This window comes from Ceratotherium simum, chromosome 29 (assembly GCF_057802395.1).
Source record: "Ceratotherium simum simum isolate JZ-2026a chromosome 29, ASM5780239v1, whole genome shotgun sequence".
Taxonomy (NCBI): domain Eukaryota; kingdom Metazoa; phylum Chordata; class Mammalia; order Perissodactyla; family Rhinocerotidae; genus Ceratotherium; species Ceratotherium simum.
Window position 1 is genome coordinate 16,185,547 of NC_141928.1, and position 19,817 is coordinate 16,205,363.

At 44.2% G+C, this 19,817-nt stretch overlaps 1 protein-coding gene across 3 annotated transcripts in view; it reads right to left on the bottom strand.

Moving 5' to 3' along the window:
• Window positions 1-19,767, bottom strand: part of LOC101403474 (protein CutA homolog) — a 34,868-nt gene extending 15,101 nt beyond the window's left edge. For 2 of the 3 annotated variants that reach the window (XM_087419190.1, XM_087419191.1), the window contains exons 1-6: window positions 17,133-19,767; window positions 15,432-15,652; window positions 11,577-11,725; window positions 8,741-8,800; window positions 7,057-7,102; window positions 6,752-6,801 (exon numbers count right to left, since the gene is read on the bottom strand). In XM_087419190.1, the coding sequence (XP_087275316.1) occupies window positions 6,752-6,801; window positions 7,057-7,102; window positions 8,741-8,800; window positions 11,577-11,725; window positions 15,432-15,500 (374 nt within the window). In that variant the 5' untranslated portion in view covers window positions 15,501-15,652; window positions 17,133-19,767. Of the gene's footprint in view, window positions 1-2,060; window positions 3,830-6,751; window positions 6,802-7,056; window positions 7,103-8,740; window positions 8,801-11,576; window positions 11,726-15,431; window positions 15,653-17,132 lie in introns of those variants that run through there. The other variant, XM_004423379.3, reaches the window with a different exon arrangement.
• Between the last annotated feature and the right edge of the window lie 50 nt (window positions 19,768-19,817).

Sequence of the window (19,817 nt, forward strand, 5' to 3'; positions counted from 1 at the left end):
AGGGGTCCTCCCCAGGCTGGAGAGTGCCTGGTTCTTTGTAGTCTAGGTTAGTGTTTACAAACTTACAACAAATATTTATCTTTGGAATTTAGGAACAAGAAATTAGAATTTTCAGAAATTCCCTAAATCATAAGTTACTCTTAAAATACTTCAAATGTTCTTCATATGCTTTCCTCATTATGATAGATATCTGAAAAATTTTTGCTTAACAAATAGGAATATTAAGCTTAGTAGTATTTACAAAGAACTGTAGCCTACAGGGGATATTTGAACACTAGAAAACGCCAAGGAACATTACTGGGTAGTATTCAGATATATTTAGATAACATTCAAATATCCTAGCAACGTTAACAATACACAGAGTCACATGTCAAAATTGCCAAATTAAGAATTTATTTTGCTTCCAAAGATTATTTCTTGGAATACCACTCAAAGGATTTGTATAAAGTATATCATGTGTATAAACTTACTTTATTTGCAAGAATCACTCACAGTTTGCAGCAGACAGGGCTACCGACACACACACACACCTATCACATGGCAGCAATCACAAGCAAGACTGAGATAGTACCCATTTCTCTCCTGCGTGCTCCTGTCCTGGTTCTCTTAAGCTTCAACTCCACATGTTAGTGTTTCTTGCTCTTGTTTTTTATTTGATGAAGGTGGATCCCTTCAAACCAGTAATGTCTCTATGCTTTTAAGCTCTAGCATTCATGAATAATTATAATGCCTTTTCTCATTTCCTCAACTGATTTTTCTGGGGATTCTAGATACAAAAAACATATACTTCCTGTGTAATGCTGGGAAGGAACTCCCACATGGAAACACTGGTGTAGGTCCTAGCCCCAGCTCCCACAGCATCATTCTGGGAGGACAGTGAGGTCTAGTGGCCAAACCATGTCAGTTGGAGTTAAGCAGAGCCTAAAAATCATTGAACTCCTCTAAATATATCCCCTCATCTGTAGAATGAAGATACTATCACCAACCTCCAGATCTGTGGGGAAAAGTAACCAAAGTAATATATTTTTAAGTGCCAGACCAACTTAGCACATAGATGTTTTAAGAACGAATACCTCTTCCTTTAGAGTTGGCTACAGCAGGCTCTCCGGGTCTTTGGCCTACAAAGTGACATATCCAATCTCTCTGAAAGAGGCAGTAAGAGCATCAGGTTTAGAATCAAATTTGGGTTCAGAGCCTAGCTCTGCCACTTATTTTAAGTGTCTTATGCTCTCTGCGCTCAGGTTTCATCTGCAAAATGAGAACACTGAGTTATAAGATAAAATAATTAAGAACCTAAGATAGTACCTAGCAGAGACAGCTCGTGTTTTGTCCCTCTTCTCTCCCATTCCTATAGTCAACTGACACTGAGGCAAAGGATGGCCACCAAGAAACAGTTTTCTATACACAGTCAGCATAGAAAATGATCCAGTGAAGGCCATACATAGAAAGAAAAATCTCCTTTGGAATTAGTCCCACTTTAAGAAAGTTCCAGGAAAAAATGTTGGAGTCTGCCAATTCCATAAGTTACAAAGTAACTAGGGACTGTAGAGAAAGCTTTAGTTATTCAAATCCTTGAAACATCAATTTGGGAAATATTTGCCAAACCCTGTGCAAGAGATCACATAGATTCAGACAGGCCCCTGTCCTCGAGCAGCTCACAATACAGAAATATTTTTGGAGGCTAACTGTGTTGCACAAGGATAACAAGGACACCAAGGCAGGAGAGATTCCTTCCAACCGAGGGAGCCAGGCCTTGCAAAGGCACAGCCAGATTTCACAAGCATTCATGCAGAAGGGCAGTCCAGGCAGAGGGGATGGCCTGAACACAGGAGTAACATCACACAGCATATTGGAGCTATCCACTTGCCAGAGTTGGAGAGGAGACGTGAAGATGATGCGAGAAAAAGTAAGTTGAGGCAAGCTTGTGAAGGGCCTTGAAAGCCAGACCAAGATGGATAAAAACTAGACTACTGGTGGTGAGCACAATGTAGTCTATATAGAAACTAACATATAACAACGTACACCTGAAATCACACGATGTTATAAACCAAAAAAAAAAGCCAGACCAAGAAATTGGACTTTATCCTGAAAGCAATAATGGGCAAGTCCATTTGGGGTCCCCAGAACATTTTCAGTAGGGTTTAGTTTACACAAGATTTTTATATGTATCAGAAACATCCGTTGTAAAAAGGACATCACCATTATCATTTTCTTTGTTCTTCTCCTGAGGCAGCCCTCCAAAATCCCCACTGCCTATCAAAATAGGATCCCCTGGACCTTAGGAAGGGCCTCAGCCTAAAGTCCCTAGAAGGTCTTCATCGAAAGGCCCTTGGAGATCCTCCCACATTTCATATTTGGAGGAACTAAGGTCCAAGCAGCACAGCAGATGTCAGAGCTAGAGCCTGGCAGTACCCCTCCCACAGCCTTCTGTCTGGGAAGAAAGGCCCAGGATAGCACAGAAATCTGTGGGTCCTACCCAAACTGCCCATGGTCTCCCCAGAGTGGAGTTACCTTGTGACAAAGGCACAGAGGGGGCTCTCTTCTCACCCCACAGGGCTCTGCCTTCTCTGCCCTCTTGCACCTGAGACACGTGGAGCAGGTAAAGGCGGACACCAGACACAGGGTGAGCAGCCTTGGCTGTACCATTCGTAACTCAACATGCCACCCCTTTCTGGACCTCAGTGCAGTTCAGTTTCGTTTAGTAATCTATAAAATGGAGACTGGCTTAGACTACTGGTTTATAAACTTTTAACAGAAAACTTTTTTAAAAAATCCAAATCTTACAAGGGAGCTCAATACATAAACATCATAAAAGCACAGTTGCACTGGTTGCATTATCGGTGGGGGACCTCATATCCTTACCCCCACACCCAGGCAGCCCCGGAGTACCTTTTGTCAACCCCTGGGGCTCTGTGGAGTAAGTCTGAAAAACACCAGTCCAGCAGTTCCCCAGAGTTCTTTCCTACTTTAGGATGTTCAGTTTCAACGCTCAAATGAAAAGGTTAGTATGGTGGGCTCAAAACCTGTTTCCACTGAGCAAGGCACCAGAACTTTCTGACGTCCGTCACATTCAGGCTAGGAAGAGTCAAGACCTACTCCTAACCCATGAGGCTGTGTCTAAGCCCTAATATTCCCCTTGTCCTACACACACTCTTGAAGCCCATTCCCAGTGCCCCCCTCCTCAGGACTCAGGAATAACAAACACCATCTTTAGCCTGGAGAAATAATCCTGCTTGTCCCTGAAATTCCACTATTAGGAATTCATCCTTCTGCATAAAGCGCTTGCCAGTTCCCCAAAAGGTGGCATTCATCCCACACGCTTCTGAGTGAAGAAGTCATCAGGTCCATTCCTCCTCATGAGGAGAGTAATTACATCCTAGGCACTCGAGGTAGGCCCAGTGACTGCAGGAGAAGATGACAAACCTCACCCTCACTGCCACTTCCCCTGGACCCCTATACACAGCCATCCTCGCTCTGGCCACCTTTAAGCATGAAGTACTCAGAGAAAAGTTCCACTGGGTTCTCGCTTGGCCCAACTGGCCCAGCCTCCTCTTCCAGCCTCAGGAGCCTCGGACTGTCAGCCTCCACAAGTTACTTAGCTCCTCTGTGCTGACAAAAACATGGAATCCAGAGATGCTAGGAGGCAGAAAGAGGCCTCCCCTTCCCCAGAGTGCAGATGATGAAGGCTAGAGGCAGCCAGCAGGATGCACAAAAAGCCTCCCCCACTCAGTCCTCCTCCATGCCCTCCTCCAGCCACTTTAAATAGTGCACATCTCCTTGGTCCATGGGAAGACTGAAGACCTCTGGGATTTCAAAAGGATGCACCAACCTTTAGAAAGAAAGCAGAGCCCTGTAAGTGACTATGATTAGAATCAAGCCATGCAATAAAACCCAACTGGCCAGCCTCACTCGAGGCCTTCTGCAATCTGCTGCAGCCCAACCAGCCCCGTGGCCTACCAGTCCTGAGCCTACGTTTCCCATCTGTCAACAAGCAGAGAGTTGGGCCAGCTGGCTTTAGAGTCTCACAGACACAGGTTCCAATTCTAAGTCTGCCCCTTACTAGCTATGTAACCATGGACAAATCACTTAATTTCTCTAAAGGCCCTACAAAAGAGGGGATATAAAAATAGTACCAGCATGACTGGATTGCTGAGGATTAAATGAGACAAGGTATACAGAGCATTTATCTGGTACACTGACTGGTACTGTATACACTCATTAAATGTTAAACTACTGTCTTTATTACTATCCCACACTCATCACTGTGCCTTCTCCAAACAACTCCACCTCTATACCTCTGTATTCTTTTCCCCTCCTAGAAAGTTGTCTCTGCTCCTGTTGATCAATCAAAAGCCTCTCTATCCCTCAAGACCCAACTCAACCATTGACCTTTCCCAAGGGATCTTCCTTGACCATCCAAACCCACAGGAATCTCTCCCTTCTGCACGGCCCCCCCGCCCCATTTCTTTCACCTGGCCCTAGGCACACAATGCAAGTTCTCTTCACTTTCCAGACTGAAGAAACAAGAGACCTTGGGCCTCAGTTTCCCATCTGTCAAGTGGGGATAATAATCCTCTTCTTCCTTTCTGCTGAATGAGGCACTATAAAATTCTCATGAGATAGCATGCTTAATAAATCACAACATGCATATAGGTGCTTAAACATTTGGAGTGAGCTGGGTAATTCTATCCTTTGCCCGAGGATAATGAATTTTCGTAACTTATTTCATGGACACCTAGACCACTATATGCGTTTTTATAAGCAGACAAATGAGTTTAGTATATGTCTGAATACAGTATTCAGACATACAGAATAAGACACTTTTAACACTTTAGTAGTAAGAGCTGACACTGATACAGCACTTCATGTGTACACTTCACATAGATTCATTCCAATATGCATAACCCAAGGTACTAGTATGATCTCCATTTTATAGACAGGGCAACTGAGGCACAGAAAGTCTCAGTAATTTGCGTGCACTTCTGCTACAACTAGCAAGTGGAGGAGCCAGAATTTGTCTCTGGAGGTCAAGCTCTGGGGTTCGCTCTTTTAACCCTGAAGCTGTCCCTCCCAGTTAAGCTGTAATTTCTCAACAGTGCTGGTTCTACCAAGGGTGCCTTATTCCCACACCTCTGAGGGCCTTCTCTACCACTAGACTTGAGATCCAGGTATAGCCATATATTCACAGAATGCTGCCTCCCTAATAAGTGAAGGGGAAAAGGGTTTTATCATCAGATAGGTGACCTGCATCCCTGCAGATGAGAGTCAGTCTGGGTACTTCTGAAGAACACCATACTTGATCCCCATTCCACATGAATTAAGTCAGAATCTGAGCCTTGGAGCCTAAATCGGTAATTTAAAAAATGTCTCCAAGTGACTGCAGTAGTGAGCATCAAGAATCACTGGTTTAGACTAGTGCTTCTTAAGTTTTTAATGTGCACAGGAATCATCTGGAGGTCTTGTTAAACTGTGGTTTGATTCAGTAGGTTTGGGTTGAGCATGAGATTCTGCATTTCTAGCAAGCTTTCAGGTGATGCCAGTTATTCCAAAAACCACACTTGGAATGATTAGAACTTAGACCAGTGGTTCTCAAAGTGGGATCTTCTGTCTGCTGGGGAACTCCAAGGCTCTTTCAGGAGGTCCATGAAGCCAAACTATTGTCATCATAATACTAATGTTTCATTTATCTTTTCACTATGTTGACATTTGCACTGATGGTGCAAAAGCTATGGTAAGTAAAACTGCTGGCACCTTAGCATGCATCAAGACGACAGCACCAAACTGTACTAGCTGTCATTGTATTCTCCACCACCACCCACGTGCATTTAAAACAAGTCAAATTCACTTAAGAACATCCGTGATCAAGAGGTAAAAGTTACTATCTTTATTAAATTTCAACCCTTGAGTACATGTCTTTTTAATGTTCTGTGTGGCAAAATGGGAAGCATACGCAGAGCACTTCTGCTATATTCTTAAGTTTCATGTTGTCTTAAACTTGTCTGATGGTTTGAGTCACAAGCTAAACTAGGCTTGAACACCATTTTACTTCCAAGCCTGAGCAACCATCATTTATCTGTCACTTTTGCAAATCATGGTTTCTCAGGTTTGAGTATTAGGTAGACATTTTCTCAAATATGAACAAAGTGAGCCCATCATTCAAATGAAGACAATTTACATCATTTGTTGCCAATGAAAAAACTCATGTTTTCAAGCAAAAATTAGAAGTTGGGAAAGTTTGAATTTATCACCATTAGATTAAAACTGTCCCAATACTTAAAGATGCTTCTGAGGAGATCCAGCTTTTATTAAGCCAGATTTTGCAAAAATGATGCCATTCTTCTCACTTTTTTGTTTTTTGGAAAATATGGTTACTTTCCATAAAAATGCATTATTTATGTTAATATGTAATGGCTGTATTACTGTTATTTTGAATGAACTAAAAATATTTTTTTAATTTCTCAGTTCAATTTCTAATACAGTAAACGATATAACCCACATAAACAAAGCTCTTTTGGGTCCCCCATAAGTTTTAAAGGTTTAAAGGGATCCTGAGACCAAAATTTTGAGAACTGTTCATTTAAACTAACTCATTCCAGCTTCTCATTTTATAGATGGAGAATCTGAGGGACAGGGACATGCTCAAGGTCATATCGGAGGCTGGCGACTAGGCTCTAGGTCTCCTGCTTTTCATACTCTTTTCATTCACTTAGCCCCCAGCACGTCCCTGGCTGAGAAGAGATGCCGGCATTACCTGATGTAGCTGGACAGCACGTGTACCTTGGAAGTCTTTGTCTTTATTAACTGTAAAAAAAAAAAATCACTGCCTTAGGACATCAGCCCCAGCTTTGCAGCTGCTCACTCATCTGGCCATTCAGGAGACAGCATTCCTCCCAGGTCACCACGCCCTGTCACTGGCTCACAAATGAACCTAGGGCATCTTATGTGGGGCAAGAACCTCAATCAGCTGATCTTTGCTCATTTTTAACTGAAACCAAGGAATAAGGCCTTAGTCTCACTCTTCCCCTATCAAGGCCCCATCCCCCCATCCTCACTCACCAACAGGATCTCAGTGGCTTCTTCTATTTCTCCATTCCAAAAGTATCTGAAGAGGAGAACAAAAACACATTATGCTGCTCACAAGATGAGCCCAGTGAAACATCAAACCGGGCCCAATTAGGTGACTTACTGAGGTGGAAACTAAAATCTTTCCGAGCCCATATAAAAAAGTCTAGAGTTGGTTAAGGCCCCACAGGTCATCTAGTCCAACCATTCTAATGTATGCTTCTAGCATGTGCCTGAACATTCCTGGAGGTGACAGGTTCACCATCTCTTGAGGAAGTCCATCTACCTTAAAGGTTTCCTCAAGGTGGTTTTTCTTACGGTGTGCCAACATCTGCCTCCCAGTTGTTTCCCCAGCTTCCACATGAAGCACACTCAGGACAGCCCTGCAGAAACTCCTATGTTTTCTCTCCTCCAGACTGGGCCTCTCCAGCTCTTTCAACACTCATCTTATACTCATGGCCTCCAGGGCCCTCCCCATCCTTTGGACTAGTGCTACTTTTATCACTGACTCTCAAAGCTGAGTGCCCACAAATGGATAAATAAAAAAGCACAGGTGGCTTTAGGAAGCAGTGAGCCTTATAAAATATGGAAACAGGTCCAATAGTTAAAAACAAAGTCAGTGACGATATTTAGAAAAGAGAATGAGAACAGCACAGCATCATGGAAAAGGAAAGAAATTTGGCCTGAGAAAATCTACACTGACCCATGGCAAGCATAAGATGACCCAGGCCATTGGCCCTGCCTCAGAGAGCTGTGGTAAAAGGATCAATTATAAGGAAGGATAGACAAATGAAGGGAATGATAAGCTGAAATTCTATTCTAGTTCTCAAGTATTGGTTCTCCGACTGGCTTTATGTGAATCACCTATACGATTTTTAAAAATTCAGAGGCCCAAGCCTCACCCTCAGTGAGACTGATTGGGTGGATCTAGGATGGAGCTCAGCAATCTAAAGCACAGCCAAATCTGGGAGCCATAGCTATAGGTATTGTGAGCCACTGAGGGAATGACAACGTTTGGGGGGGAGGGGGACAGGCTTTCATTATACAGCACTTTTCTGTTTTGATTTTTAGAGTAGATATTATTCCACCACCACCCCCAACACCACCAGGGGAGGAAGAAGATGAGAAACAGGCTGATCAGAGATTAAGGCATAAGACAAATCCTGCACAGGTAGTACTGGGATGCTGAAATATTTTGATGAGGGAAATGGTGCAGACCAGGCTTAACTAAAGTGAAGGTGTCAATGAAATGAAAGACAGACAGTCCACTGAAACAGCCTGTCACATATGCTAAACTCTCAAATTTTTCCAGGTAATCTAAAAGCAACGGAAATGATTTTCTTTGATATCCCTAGTTGGCGTACTCAAGGATGGAATACTCAGTCTGACTTCTTTGCTAACAGCAAGCAAACTGATTTAAACAAAGAATGTGCAGACAAGATTCACTGTTCCTAAAGTGTAGGTTTTTTTCTGTCTTCTGGATACATAACCTATTTTTGCTTTTGTTGGATGACATAAACCCACTGGTTGATTTCCTTTGAATACAAATCAACAGTGAACTGTTGATCAATTAAATGCCTTTGAGTTATTCTCGGACAATTTCCCCTTAGTTCAGTGCTCTTCCAACCAGCCAGGACCTGACCGAGCACACCCACCCTGCTCCACTAGCAAAACTCACAGTGAGGATGCCTTGGGCAGGATGTTCACAGAGGCAGCCAGCTTCTTATCCAGTATAGCCCTAAAGCAAAGAGAGAGAGTGACAGTCACTGGGGCAAATGTCCAGGATCTTAAGAGAAGGGACAGGGGACAGGAGTTCCTAGGAATTACCCAGGAAACCTGAGTCTCAGTAGATAACCATTTAGAATGCCCCTCTCCCCTCAAATCAACACATTCCATAACTGCTATGCACAGAACCTCTCAAGAGCTGTTTCTAAGTCTTTCCCTGGGTGGGGAGAGAAGTAAGGAAGCAGCTCTGGAGAGGCAGTTTTAAAGACAGGCCCAGTCTGCTTAAGGAATAGGAATTAACACTGGATGGAGAACAAGAAGACCTGGATTCCATTCCTGGCCCTGCAGTAGGATGGCTGTGTGACCTTATGCAAGTTTTTCTTTCATTCCAGGAATAAGTATTTGAGCACCTATCCAAGACAGGCATGTCCCCCTCACTCAATCTGACTCTCCTGCTGTACAATGAGAGGGGCAGTTCAGTCAGCCTTTTCGCCACGAAGAACTCCTTTTATTACACCACCTTCTTCTGCTTTTATCTATTAGATATGTACCAGGCTGACACTCAGTGCTTCAGATCTGTAGATACCCATGTGACCACACAGAACTGACACAACTCCAGCTAAAAGCAAAAAAAGCATCATATCCTGTGTTTGCCTTTGGCAAATACAGGCCCTTTTCATCTTTTCTTTTTGTGAAGGTTTCTACCATAGCCCTAAGAGCACAATCATCACCTTTGCAGACCTCTAAGTTAGTTTTTTGACAGACCACAGGTTGGAATTCCTAGTCTGATAGTCTCTGATTCCCCTGCAAAGCCCTGGTGAACACAATAAAATGTTCTTAAACCAGTACAGGTGTCACAGAACCAGGAGCACCACCAAGTCATCGACACAAAGAAGTGTTCCCAAGCATCAAAAACTCAAGCCCTCAGAATCAGGCAGAACCTGACAAACCTTTCTCAGGTCTCAGCCAGCCTCGGGGGCCCGGTCTCTGTTCTCTGAAGTGCTTGAACCCTGCCAAATAAACCTCATCTGAGCCCTGCTCACTGATCCCTCCTTTCCTCAGCTGCTGCCAAGAGAACTGACCTACTTTCTCTTTCTTTGAGTTCCAGGCTGAACAGTGCTCTATTTATGGCTCCACATTAATGTGGCATTACCACCACCCTCATTGCCTTGGAAAGTTCCAGGAACTAAATAAATCCCTGACCATAAGGAGAGGCACATGGCACAAATCTGTTAAGCAACTGCTGCAAGTCTTGATCACTCAATCATCTGCTGAGGGATTACATTTAATTGGTTCTGAAGGTGGCACGCAAATACAGCGAGTGAGTTAAACCTCCAGGAAAAATAACCCACTGCCTCCCAGGCCCTTTCCAATCTCTATGGGAGTGTAAACTGATCACAGCAACCTGTCCTTGGGTAAAAGACTGTAGAACTGTGGTGGACTATGCTATGCAAAAAGCCCCTATGGCCAAAGAGAGAGAGAGAGAACATGCAAGCTGACAGATAAAGCACACACACACACTAAGACCAGCAGTGAGTCACAGACGGGGAGCTCAGCCCTTCATGCTCATCTGAGGAACGCAGAAGATAGACGTGTAGAGCTGCAAGGGCCTCTAGAAATCACAAAGTTCATAGACTAGTAGCTCACAGACCAGATACATGGTCAGGTGAAGTTGTTCCCTGACAGGTCTCAGAGTGGCTGATCCAGGGCTCCAGATAGTTCAGCACAGACCCTTAGTATACCCAGGGTATTTCAATTCCTAGCTGCTAAATACTATAGTCATATTTCTGGAGTAATCACAGGTTCTTTTAGACAAGAGCTATTCTCCAAGGTAACATATTAATGAAGGAAAAATAAACATTCTGCTTGGGGGAAGAAAAGACAGAATCAAATGCAAGGGCAAGGTTAACCTGTGACCAACAATTTGGAGGCTGTGTGCCTCCAAAGACCAGATTCAACATAATACTATAACTTAGTCTTATCATCAAACTTCAAGAATGCTGAATTGTGGAGCAAGAAGAAAGGGAGCAAGGAACCCCATTCATTACCCTCCAGCCCCACTAACCATCTTCAAAGCTACAGCTCCTAAAGAGGAGTAAAGAAGGGAAATTCAGATACAACACACATTCACTGAGCAAATACTACGTTCAAGTTACTGGGGTAAGGATTGTACATATTTCATATCATTTAATCCTCACAACAACCCTGTGAGTAGGTGGCATTATCCCATTTTATAATTCAGAAAACTAATGCTTACAAAAGGGAAGCAACTTGCCCAAAGTCACACAGTAAGTGGCAGAGCCAAGGTTCAAGCTCTGATTACAAGTCCAGTGCTCTTTCTACCACACCACAGCTGCTTTTAGAAATTTGCCAAATACTTGGAATGGCCTCCTCCTCCTCACTTGTCATAGTGAGTACCTCTGGGACTGAGCAAAGAGATTATCTCCAAGAAGAAAGAGAGCTGGGCCAGGAATTAGACTTAAATTCGCAGCCTGCAGGGTTCCACTGTTCTCTTACCTTAACACCTTGGGCGAGCCACCTATCTCTCTGGGTCTCATATCCCTAATATGCCCCCATGCACCACTCAACATTTTCAGAGCCAGCAGCAAGATGTGCCGGGGGATAATGCAGCCATGCTCCTTACATCACCCCAAGCACACAGCTGTGTAGTTCATCACTGGCCAGACGGGGCTGTCAAAAGCAAAAGAAGGGCCCAAAAGTGGCCCCTCTAGAGCATCCTAGTAGCTCCCTGGGCCTCCTGGGGCAGCACCTAAGCCCCTTCACCATACCTGGCAATATCTCTGGCAATTTGCTCATTGGGACAGTTGACAAAGACGATGGAGTAAGTGCCGGAGACATAGCTGCCGGTGACAGTTGAATGGAGCTGCAGGCTAAGGGTCCTGAGCATAGGGTATGTCAGGAAAGAAGCTGTCAGGATCTACATGGTAGGAAAAGAAAAGCACAGGTCAGCAGTGACACAGCCAATTCACTATTTGCCAGCTCATAGAGGTTGGAACCAAGGCTGGGCATCATTTTTTCATCCCCATTCCCCATCCACAAAATAATTCCTGGGATCTGTATTGAGCTTTAGTTCTTAAAGTTTTCGCACCTAGATATTTCATGCATTTCCCGCATTTTGTAGCTGACAAAGAAATGGAGGTTCAGAAATCTAGAAACTTGCTCAAAATCACACAGCTTTTAATCAGCAAAGCCAGGATTAGAACTCAAGTCTGGATGCCTTGAAATCCCCATTCTTATTGTACAAAAGTGCTACTGGCGGTAACGCCAACCGGCACCCACTGAACTATCACCCTGTGGAGATTATTATGAATGATAAGCTCTGACATCAATTGATGTTTCAGGGAGTTAATTTCACCTTCATTCATTTGTATATGTGCCAGGCGCTGTGGGTAGTCTAGTGGAAAAGGTAGCCTAATTCTAAAGCAATGTGCCCTGTGCTACTGTAACTGAGAGCTGGGGGGACCAAGAGGAAGGCTCTACTTGAGGCAGCAGGAAAAGGCTTCAAAGAGCAGGTACCATCTAAGTTGGATCTGAAATAATAAGTAGGATTACAAAAGGAGAGGGAGGCACTCTAAGCAAATGATGCGTACAAACTCAAGAGATACTTAGGGACAGATGAGACATCTAGTCTGCATGGGTCTTAATCTGTGGGTTAATCAGGAGGAGATGAGAATGGCTAGAATTATAAAGAAAAGGGCCAGGCTAAGGAGTCTGGAGTGTATACTCAAGTGATAGGGTACTTTTGGAGGTTTTTAAGTAGGAGAGTAATAATATGGTCAAGCTGAGTAGAGTAATGGGAGGGAGGGTGGGGAGTGACCAGAAGGCAGTCTACTTAAAAGGCTATTACGATGACCCAAGAAAAAGACATTAAGATCCTGAGCTAAGAAAATGGCAGTGACAAGGTGAGAGGAAAAGACATTCAAGATATAATTTTTCTTACTCTTTTAATAATAAACATTTAAAATAAGAGGAAATGAAAAGAACTGGAGAACATCTTCCACTCCAGGGTTCTCTGCTTGGAGGATATAATGGAGTCATTAACAGGGAGAGAAGCAAGTTGCAAGGAGTCCCACTGTGACTTGGGCAAGACTGCACCAGAGCATGCTTCTGCCTCCCAGCCCAGGGCTCATGTCTTGCTCAAATAAACCTCTGTCCTCCCACTGCTTTTACATCATCGCCTGGGCCCTGGCTCCTACTTCTTGGCAGGGCCTGAGTAGCGTTTTTATGTCTGTAGCTTTAGTTTGACTAGAGGCCTGTCTGGGTTGGGTTTCTCATTCCCTCCCACTACCTCCACCAACAGCTCCAATTCAACACACGAGTTCTCGGAACTAAACCAATGAAGCTTTTATTGTGTGTATTTTTTAATGACAACTCAGACTATAGGAAAAAAATAAAAGCGCTAGAGAGCAGGATTTAAATGCTAGTGTCAGTACTGCTAACTGCCCGTGGCCTTCAACAAGTCACTTCCTCTCGCTTCTACAAACGTTATCTAGAAATTGGAGATGATGTCACTTGTGCTGCCTACCTCAGAGTTGCCATGGGTTCAAACAAGATAGGAAAAACAATTTGTAATCACTAATTCAATAAAGGAAGGGACCGTGCTTTGCTCATCACTGTATCCCCAGCACAGTCCATGGCACACAGTAGGTTCTCAATAAATACTTGTAGACTAATGAATTAATACACAAGCAAGATGTTATTGAGACTAAGTAAGTCTCAACAAGTAGTGAAGTAAGTGGGGCTCTTGGGTCACCCACTGTTAACAGTGCTTTTAGCAGAGAACTAGACATACTGGAACATTGTCAGTCGTCAACTACATGACTCTAAGGTGGCTTCCAGCAAAGACTCTAAATGAAAGGAGCACTGGGCTGTCCTCCAACCAAAAAAGCCATTTCTAGGGAACCTCTGGGGCATTTCAGCCAGCAGGTTATCAGTGGAAAACAGAGCTAATAGGATTAAATATAAACTCACCTAAAATGTATCGAAACTCTTGTATGAACTCATAGTCAAAATACTAAGAGGTAAACGGGCCCTCGGGTATTATCTAAGATAACCCTTAATTTAACAGATAAGGTAACTGAGACAGAACACAGAGAAACTCTGTGACAGAACCAAGACTCGAATCCAAGACTTCTGCCTCCCATTCTGAGCTCTTTGAACTGCAAGGAACACTGACTAGGAATTGATCTAGTGGGGTCATTTCACCTTCACTCAATGCAGTGGCTCTCAACTCAGAGCAATTTTGCCCCCCAGGGGACATGAGGCACTATCTAGAGAGAATTCTGATTGTCATGACTGGGGAGGAGATGCCATTGGCATCTAGTGGGTAGAGGCCAGTATTGCTGCTAAACATCCTTCTGTTGTACCACTGACCACATTGAAATACAGTTGTTTACATATGTCTTCCCCATCGGACAGGAGCTCTTCAGCCTCATTTATTTCGGTATTGCCGGCACTTTACCACCCCTGACAGGGCGAATGGGCTTGAGAAACATTTGTGCACCATACCAACAAAGCAGCAATATGAAAGGTCAGTTTGGAACCAAGGGTGGACCACAATATATGAGAAAGTGACATGATGTGAATGCAAAACTGATGGAAAATACACACATCACAATATTCCCTAATAGAAACATTATAATAGGAAAAGATTTACTATAATTTTTAAAGAAAAGCTTTTATAACATTTTCATATTTATGTGTTTTACTGTATAACTTTTCTAATTTTATATTCTAAAATATTTTATGTATCCTTTCAGTTATTTCATATTTCATTCTGCCTTTTCCCTTTTTTTGTCCTGCAGTATCTGCATAGCCTTTAGGAGGTTATGACTGACTTGACAGTCTGTTAAGGCAGAAGGGGCCTCAGAAACCACCCAGTGGTTCTACACTTGCAATCCACCTAGTTTTAAGAAATCTGCGAATACTCTGAACTTGAATGCAACATTGTCTTTACCTATATACTTTCCTTGGGTACAAATCCAGAACTTTAACAAAAAAAAAATTCAAGAAAAATTAAAATCCCAAAAAGGTTAAGGGCTACTGATTTGTACCAATTTTTACAGATGGGGAAAGTAAGGGTCAAAGAGGGAACGAAAATCACCCAAAAAGGGAGCAGCAGAGCTAGGCTAGACCCCTGGGCTTCTGACCCTGCCCTACAGTTCTCCTTACCACCACCACCACCACTGGTGGTACTCTGTAGCCATCTCCAACTTTAACATTTTAAGATATTTCAGAGATGAGAAAACAAAGCCCCCAGAAAAATACAGAAAAAGAAGACGGTAACTGCAATAGAAACAGAAAAGGAATCTATCATGTGACCCTTAGATGAGAACTCACCAGCAGACACCCCTTCACCTCTCAGACCTCCCTGGCAGTGAAACACAGTCCAGTCACTCCTCCTCACAAGGCAGGAGTGAAGGGGTGCTGGTAATCTTCAGAACCACGCCACAATCTCCAACACACCGGGGCTGTCTCCAGGGATCTTACCGTCCACCCGCTACCTGCCTGCCCCCAGCTCAAAATCCCAGGGGCACTAAAGAGAAAGGCGCCTTCTTCCCTCAGTCCCCAGGCTGGAGGTTTAGGGGTGAGGGGTTCCTAGCGTCGTAGCATGGGGCACTCACCAGGAGGCATATAAGGACCGAGGGCCGCAGGAGGCCTGGCAGAGGGCACCTCGAGCCCAGCTTGTCCATGGCGTCGCTGGTAATCGAGCGGCACAGCCCTAGGGAAGGGCGGCCTCAGGCTGAGTTGCCGGCTGGTGGGCGGGCACTGAGGGCCTAAACTGCCCGCTCCTCTCACCACCTGCTGCCGGCCCCACTGCCCAGCCACGCCCCAATCAGGAAGGCTGGAAGGAGACAGTGCAGGGGGCGGGGAAAGAGGGAGTCATTTTCATTGGGCAACTCTCTAGAAACAAAACCCAAGCACCATACGCAGACCTATAACCCCTGCAAAAATAAAAATACTAATTTTTCCTTCCCACTTTACCAACAACAAAAAAATCACAAACTCCCCAGAGATGTACAGATAAAAAGATCTAAGTTTCTTAAATACATAAAACCTTCAGAAACCACAGCCACAGAAACCACAAACACTAATATACACACACAAAACTCATCCACTTTACAGAGGCCCATCCCGCCAACAAAAACAAGTGAAGCACACTCAGCTGCCTTCCGGTCCCCCACACCACCCCCTCCTCCCAGGGTCTCCCTTCTAATCCTCCTTGGCTTAGAACACTCTAGCTCTAACTGCTCTCCCTATGAACTCATTCATCTTTCCAGGCCAGCTGCTCGGTGCAGCCTTTCCCCGAGTTAATCCCACAGTCCTCGGTTTCCCCTCAGGAAACTTTGCACACACTTCTGTTGCCACATTTAACATCAACTATGGGGAATTACAAACAAACAAGTAAAGCAGCAAGCTAATGATTCACCGTTGCCCTTTGGGAATGCAGAGGCCACTGTTGCCAGAGTTTCCAATTTCTTAATCCAGTTTTTTAATGTGAAATATCTTAATTTTTAAAATATGACATTTCTGGGGTGGGGCAAGGGATTGAGTGCACAAGGGCACAAGCAAACTTTTTTAAGTTAAAGAAACAGTTCTATAGCTTGATTGTGGTAGTGGGTACACAAGTGTTAAAAAAATCAACAAACTGTACACTTAAATTGATGAAGTGTATTGTATGTAAATAGTACCTTAAACAAAGGAGGAGGGGGATGCTAGAAACCAGTCCAAAATTGCGTTCAACTGGGTAGACCAAACATATCTGTTAGCCAAATCTAGCCTGCAGGCTGCTGGTTCACAGCTTCTGTGTTTATTTTAATTACCTGTTTACCTGTCTGTCTCATTCTTTAGGACTATAAATTCTTAAAGGCCTGATACATTTCCTAGCAAAGTGTCTGACAAAGTTAATAAATCAACTGTAGCCGTAGTCCTATCATTTACATTGTTGGCTGTGCAGACTCAAGCCAGTTACTTAACCTCTCTGAGCTTTTGAGGGTTTTTTGGTAAAGGAAGGGCTAACACTTTCTTCATAGGTCTAAAGTGAGGATTAACAGAGAAGATTAACGTAGAGTGCTTTATAAAATGTAAGACCACGTCAGCATTTCAAGAGCAAGTAGTCTCATGCCAACTACCATTGGAAATGGTAGAAAATCTCCATTTCTGATTAAAGAATTTAGTATCTGTGCAAAAACTAAGGTTAGAGAAAATGAGGCTGAGTGGTCCTAAGAAAATCTTTATATTCGAAGTCCATTAAAATAAATCAAGACTGTGATCTTTTATACCTATTACATTAATAAGAAAATCCACTGTTAATGACCATTTACCTTAGATCCTGAGATGATTTCCTGAGATGATGTCCCCAAGTTTAGCACACCCCATATAGTTTATGCTCAATAAATGTTTGTTGAATGACTAAATGATACAGGTGTGTGGCTGATGATTATAAGGATGATCACGATGAAGGTGATGTTAGGGCAACAAGGGAAGTTCAGCAAGAGATGAACTGTTATTTGGAAGAAACTGCCTCTGGATTCTTTTCTTCCTTCAACTCAGGCACCTTACTCTCTCCAGATTCAATTCCAAGGTTAGATTCCAAAAGTCCAATTCTGCATTTATGGCTTTGGCAGATTCTTCAGATATAGTAAGATTCTTAGTGCCACTGCCTGAGGGTCCACGCTCTTCTTCTGAAGGCTTCTTATCCTTTTTCTCTCTCTCTACCTTCTCCCCCTCCTTATCGGATTCAGAATCAGACTCAGACTCTCCTTCAGACTCATTCTGTAACCATCTCCTTCACCCACACTACTTCCTCTTTGTTGTTTGTATTTTCCTTCTCTTTCTTAAACTCATTTGCTTTATTTTGAACGTTCTTTTGAATCTCTTTATGGGTATACGACAATTTACTGAAATCTTTTTAAAAGGTCAAACTTTGATCCAGGAAAGGATCCATATCAATTGCAGCATCAAAGAGGTCTGAGGCCTGGTGTAAGACAGCAGACAGTTTCCTTAGATTCATCTTTACCTCTGGTTCCAGGGACTTGTCTTCTTCCTCATCTATAGATACTCTTTCTCAGTTATCACTAAAGCTTCAAACTTGAGTAGCTCATTAATTTCCCTTTCATCAATACTGATGAATTTAAAGCCCATCTGTTTTGCAGACTGTATGATTTTTTTAACTTCTTCATTAGCTCTAAGGAAATATGCATAATCATTCACAACACCCTCCCAAAGTTTCAACCAGGCTTTAAGAGTAGCCGGTTTTATATCACTCATCACCTCTTCTATCACTACCAAAGCATCGGCAGTGTCGTACTGTTGCCATGCTTCTTTCGCAGTAAAGCAAGAGTTTTTTTCAATATAGTCAACAAAGTGGTCAACCATATGCTTGGTGTAATACCTCCTGAATGCTTCAATTATACCCTGATCCAAGGGCTGAAGACAGCCAGTACCTTCCAGGGGGAGGAACACACTATCAATTTTAGGATGAGCAAATAATAATGAGTCTGGGTGATTGGGACCTCTGTCCAAAATTAGCAACACTCTGAATTCAAGATTGTTTTCTGGTGCTGGCCCTGTGGCATAGTGATTAAGTTCAGTGTGCTGTGTTTCGGCAGCTCCAGTTTGCAGGTTCGGATCTCAGGCACGGACTTACACCACTTGTCAGCCATGCTGTGGCAGCAACCCACAAACAAAATAGAGAAACATCAGCACAGATGTTAGCTCAGGGCTAATCTTCCTCAAGCAAAATAAAAAAAGATTTTTTTCTGTTAAATAACTCCAGGCTTGATTAATTGAGAAAACCAATTATGAAACCAATGCGAAAAGAAGGCGGTGGTTAATGACACTCTGGGGTGTGACTGCCAGAAAACAGGAAGACGTTTTTTATCTTTTTCCAAAAGACAAGTGGGATTAGGGTCTTTATAAAGCAGCAATGGTTTTATCATTTTGTCACCTGTGGCACTGGTACAAAAAAATGAGGGAAATCCTGTCCTTAGCTTCCTCTAAGCTTTCTGGCTTTTTGTCTTCCTCCCTAAAAGTATGAGAAGGCATGCATTTCCAAAACAAGCTCATCTCCTCGGCGTTGAAGACCTGTTGAGGCACACAGCCGCTAGCTCTGATCAGTTTCTGGATCAGAGTTGGAATTGCTTGGGATACTTGGGTGCCGACTGGGCATTTAAGGGTTCCTCCTCCCCCATCAACCTCGAATTTCGCAGACTGCAGCCATCTCTAAACTTCTCAAACCATCCTTTGCTCGCATGAAACTGATCTGGGTTGCCCTTCCCAATGACTTCCATCAGTTGCTCGTAAACGCGTTTGGCCTGGTTGCAGGTGGCCTTCAGCGTCAGAGGCCGCCCCGCTACGGTCTGGTCCTCGACCCAGGTTAACTCAGTCTCCATCCTCTCTATGTTTACATCACGGGGAATGCACAGCACCCTGGAGCAGACGGGGGAACCTCCCCATGCTGGCCCTGATGGCCCTCTCGTTTTTCTTAATGGTGCGCACAGTGGACTCACTGACGCCAAAAAAGGCGCCCCCCGTCGGTGTTACTCACGCCTCCTTCCAGCTTCTGGGGAATTTTCATCTTGTCTTCCAAAGGCATGACCCTCCGCCTCCTCTAGATACGTGTCTTGCCCGAGAGCAGGATGCCCATCGCCGCCGCTGCGCCCGGGGTGGCCTCCACCGCTGCGGCTCTCGCCGCGGCCCAGAGCCTGGTTTGAGAGCCAGAAGGACGCCCGCGAGGCCGTTTAACCTCCAGTGGGCCCTCATTCGCACCACTCCGCTTGCCGGACATTGGACGAGCCTTCGCTCCCTGTGGGAAACACACATGCCGACCGGAAAGCCGGCCCGCTTGACCAACTGAGCGGCGCCCAAGATGACGCGCGACCCCGCAACCACCAGCGATGGCCGGCTCGACCTTAACAGCCCCGGTCTCGCGAGGCTTGACAGCCCGCAGCGCGCGCGGCCGGCCAGCTCCGCATGCTATTGGTGCGGCCCGGCGGTTCGCCGTCAGA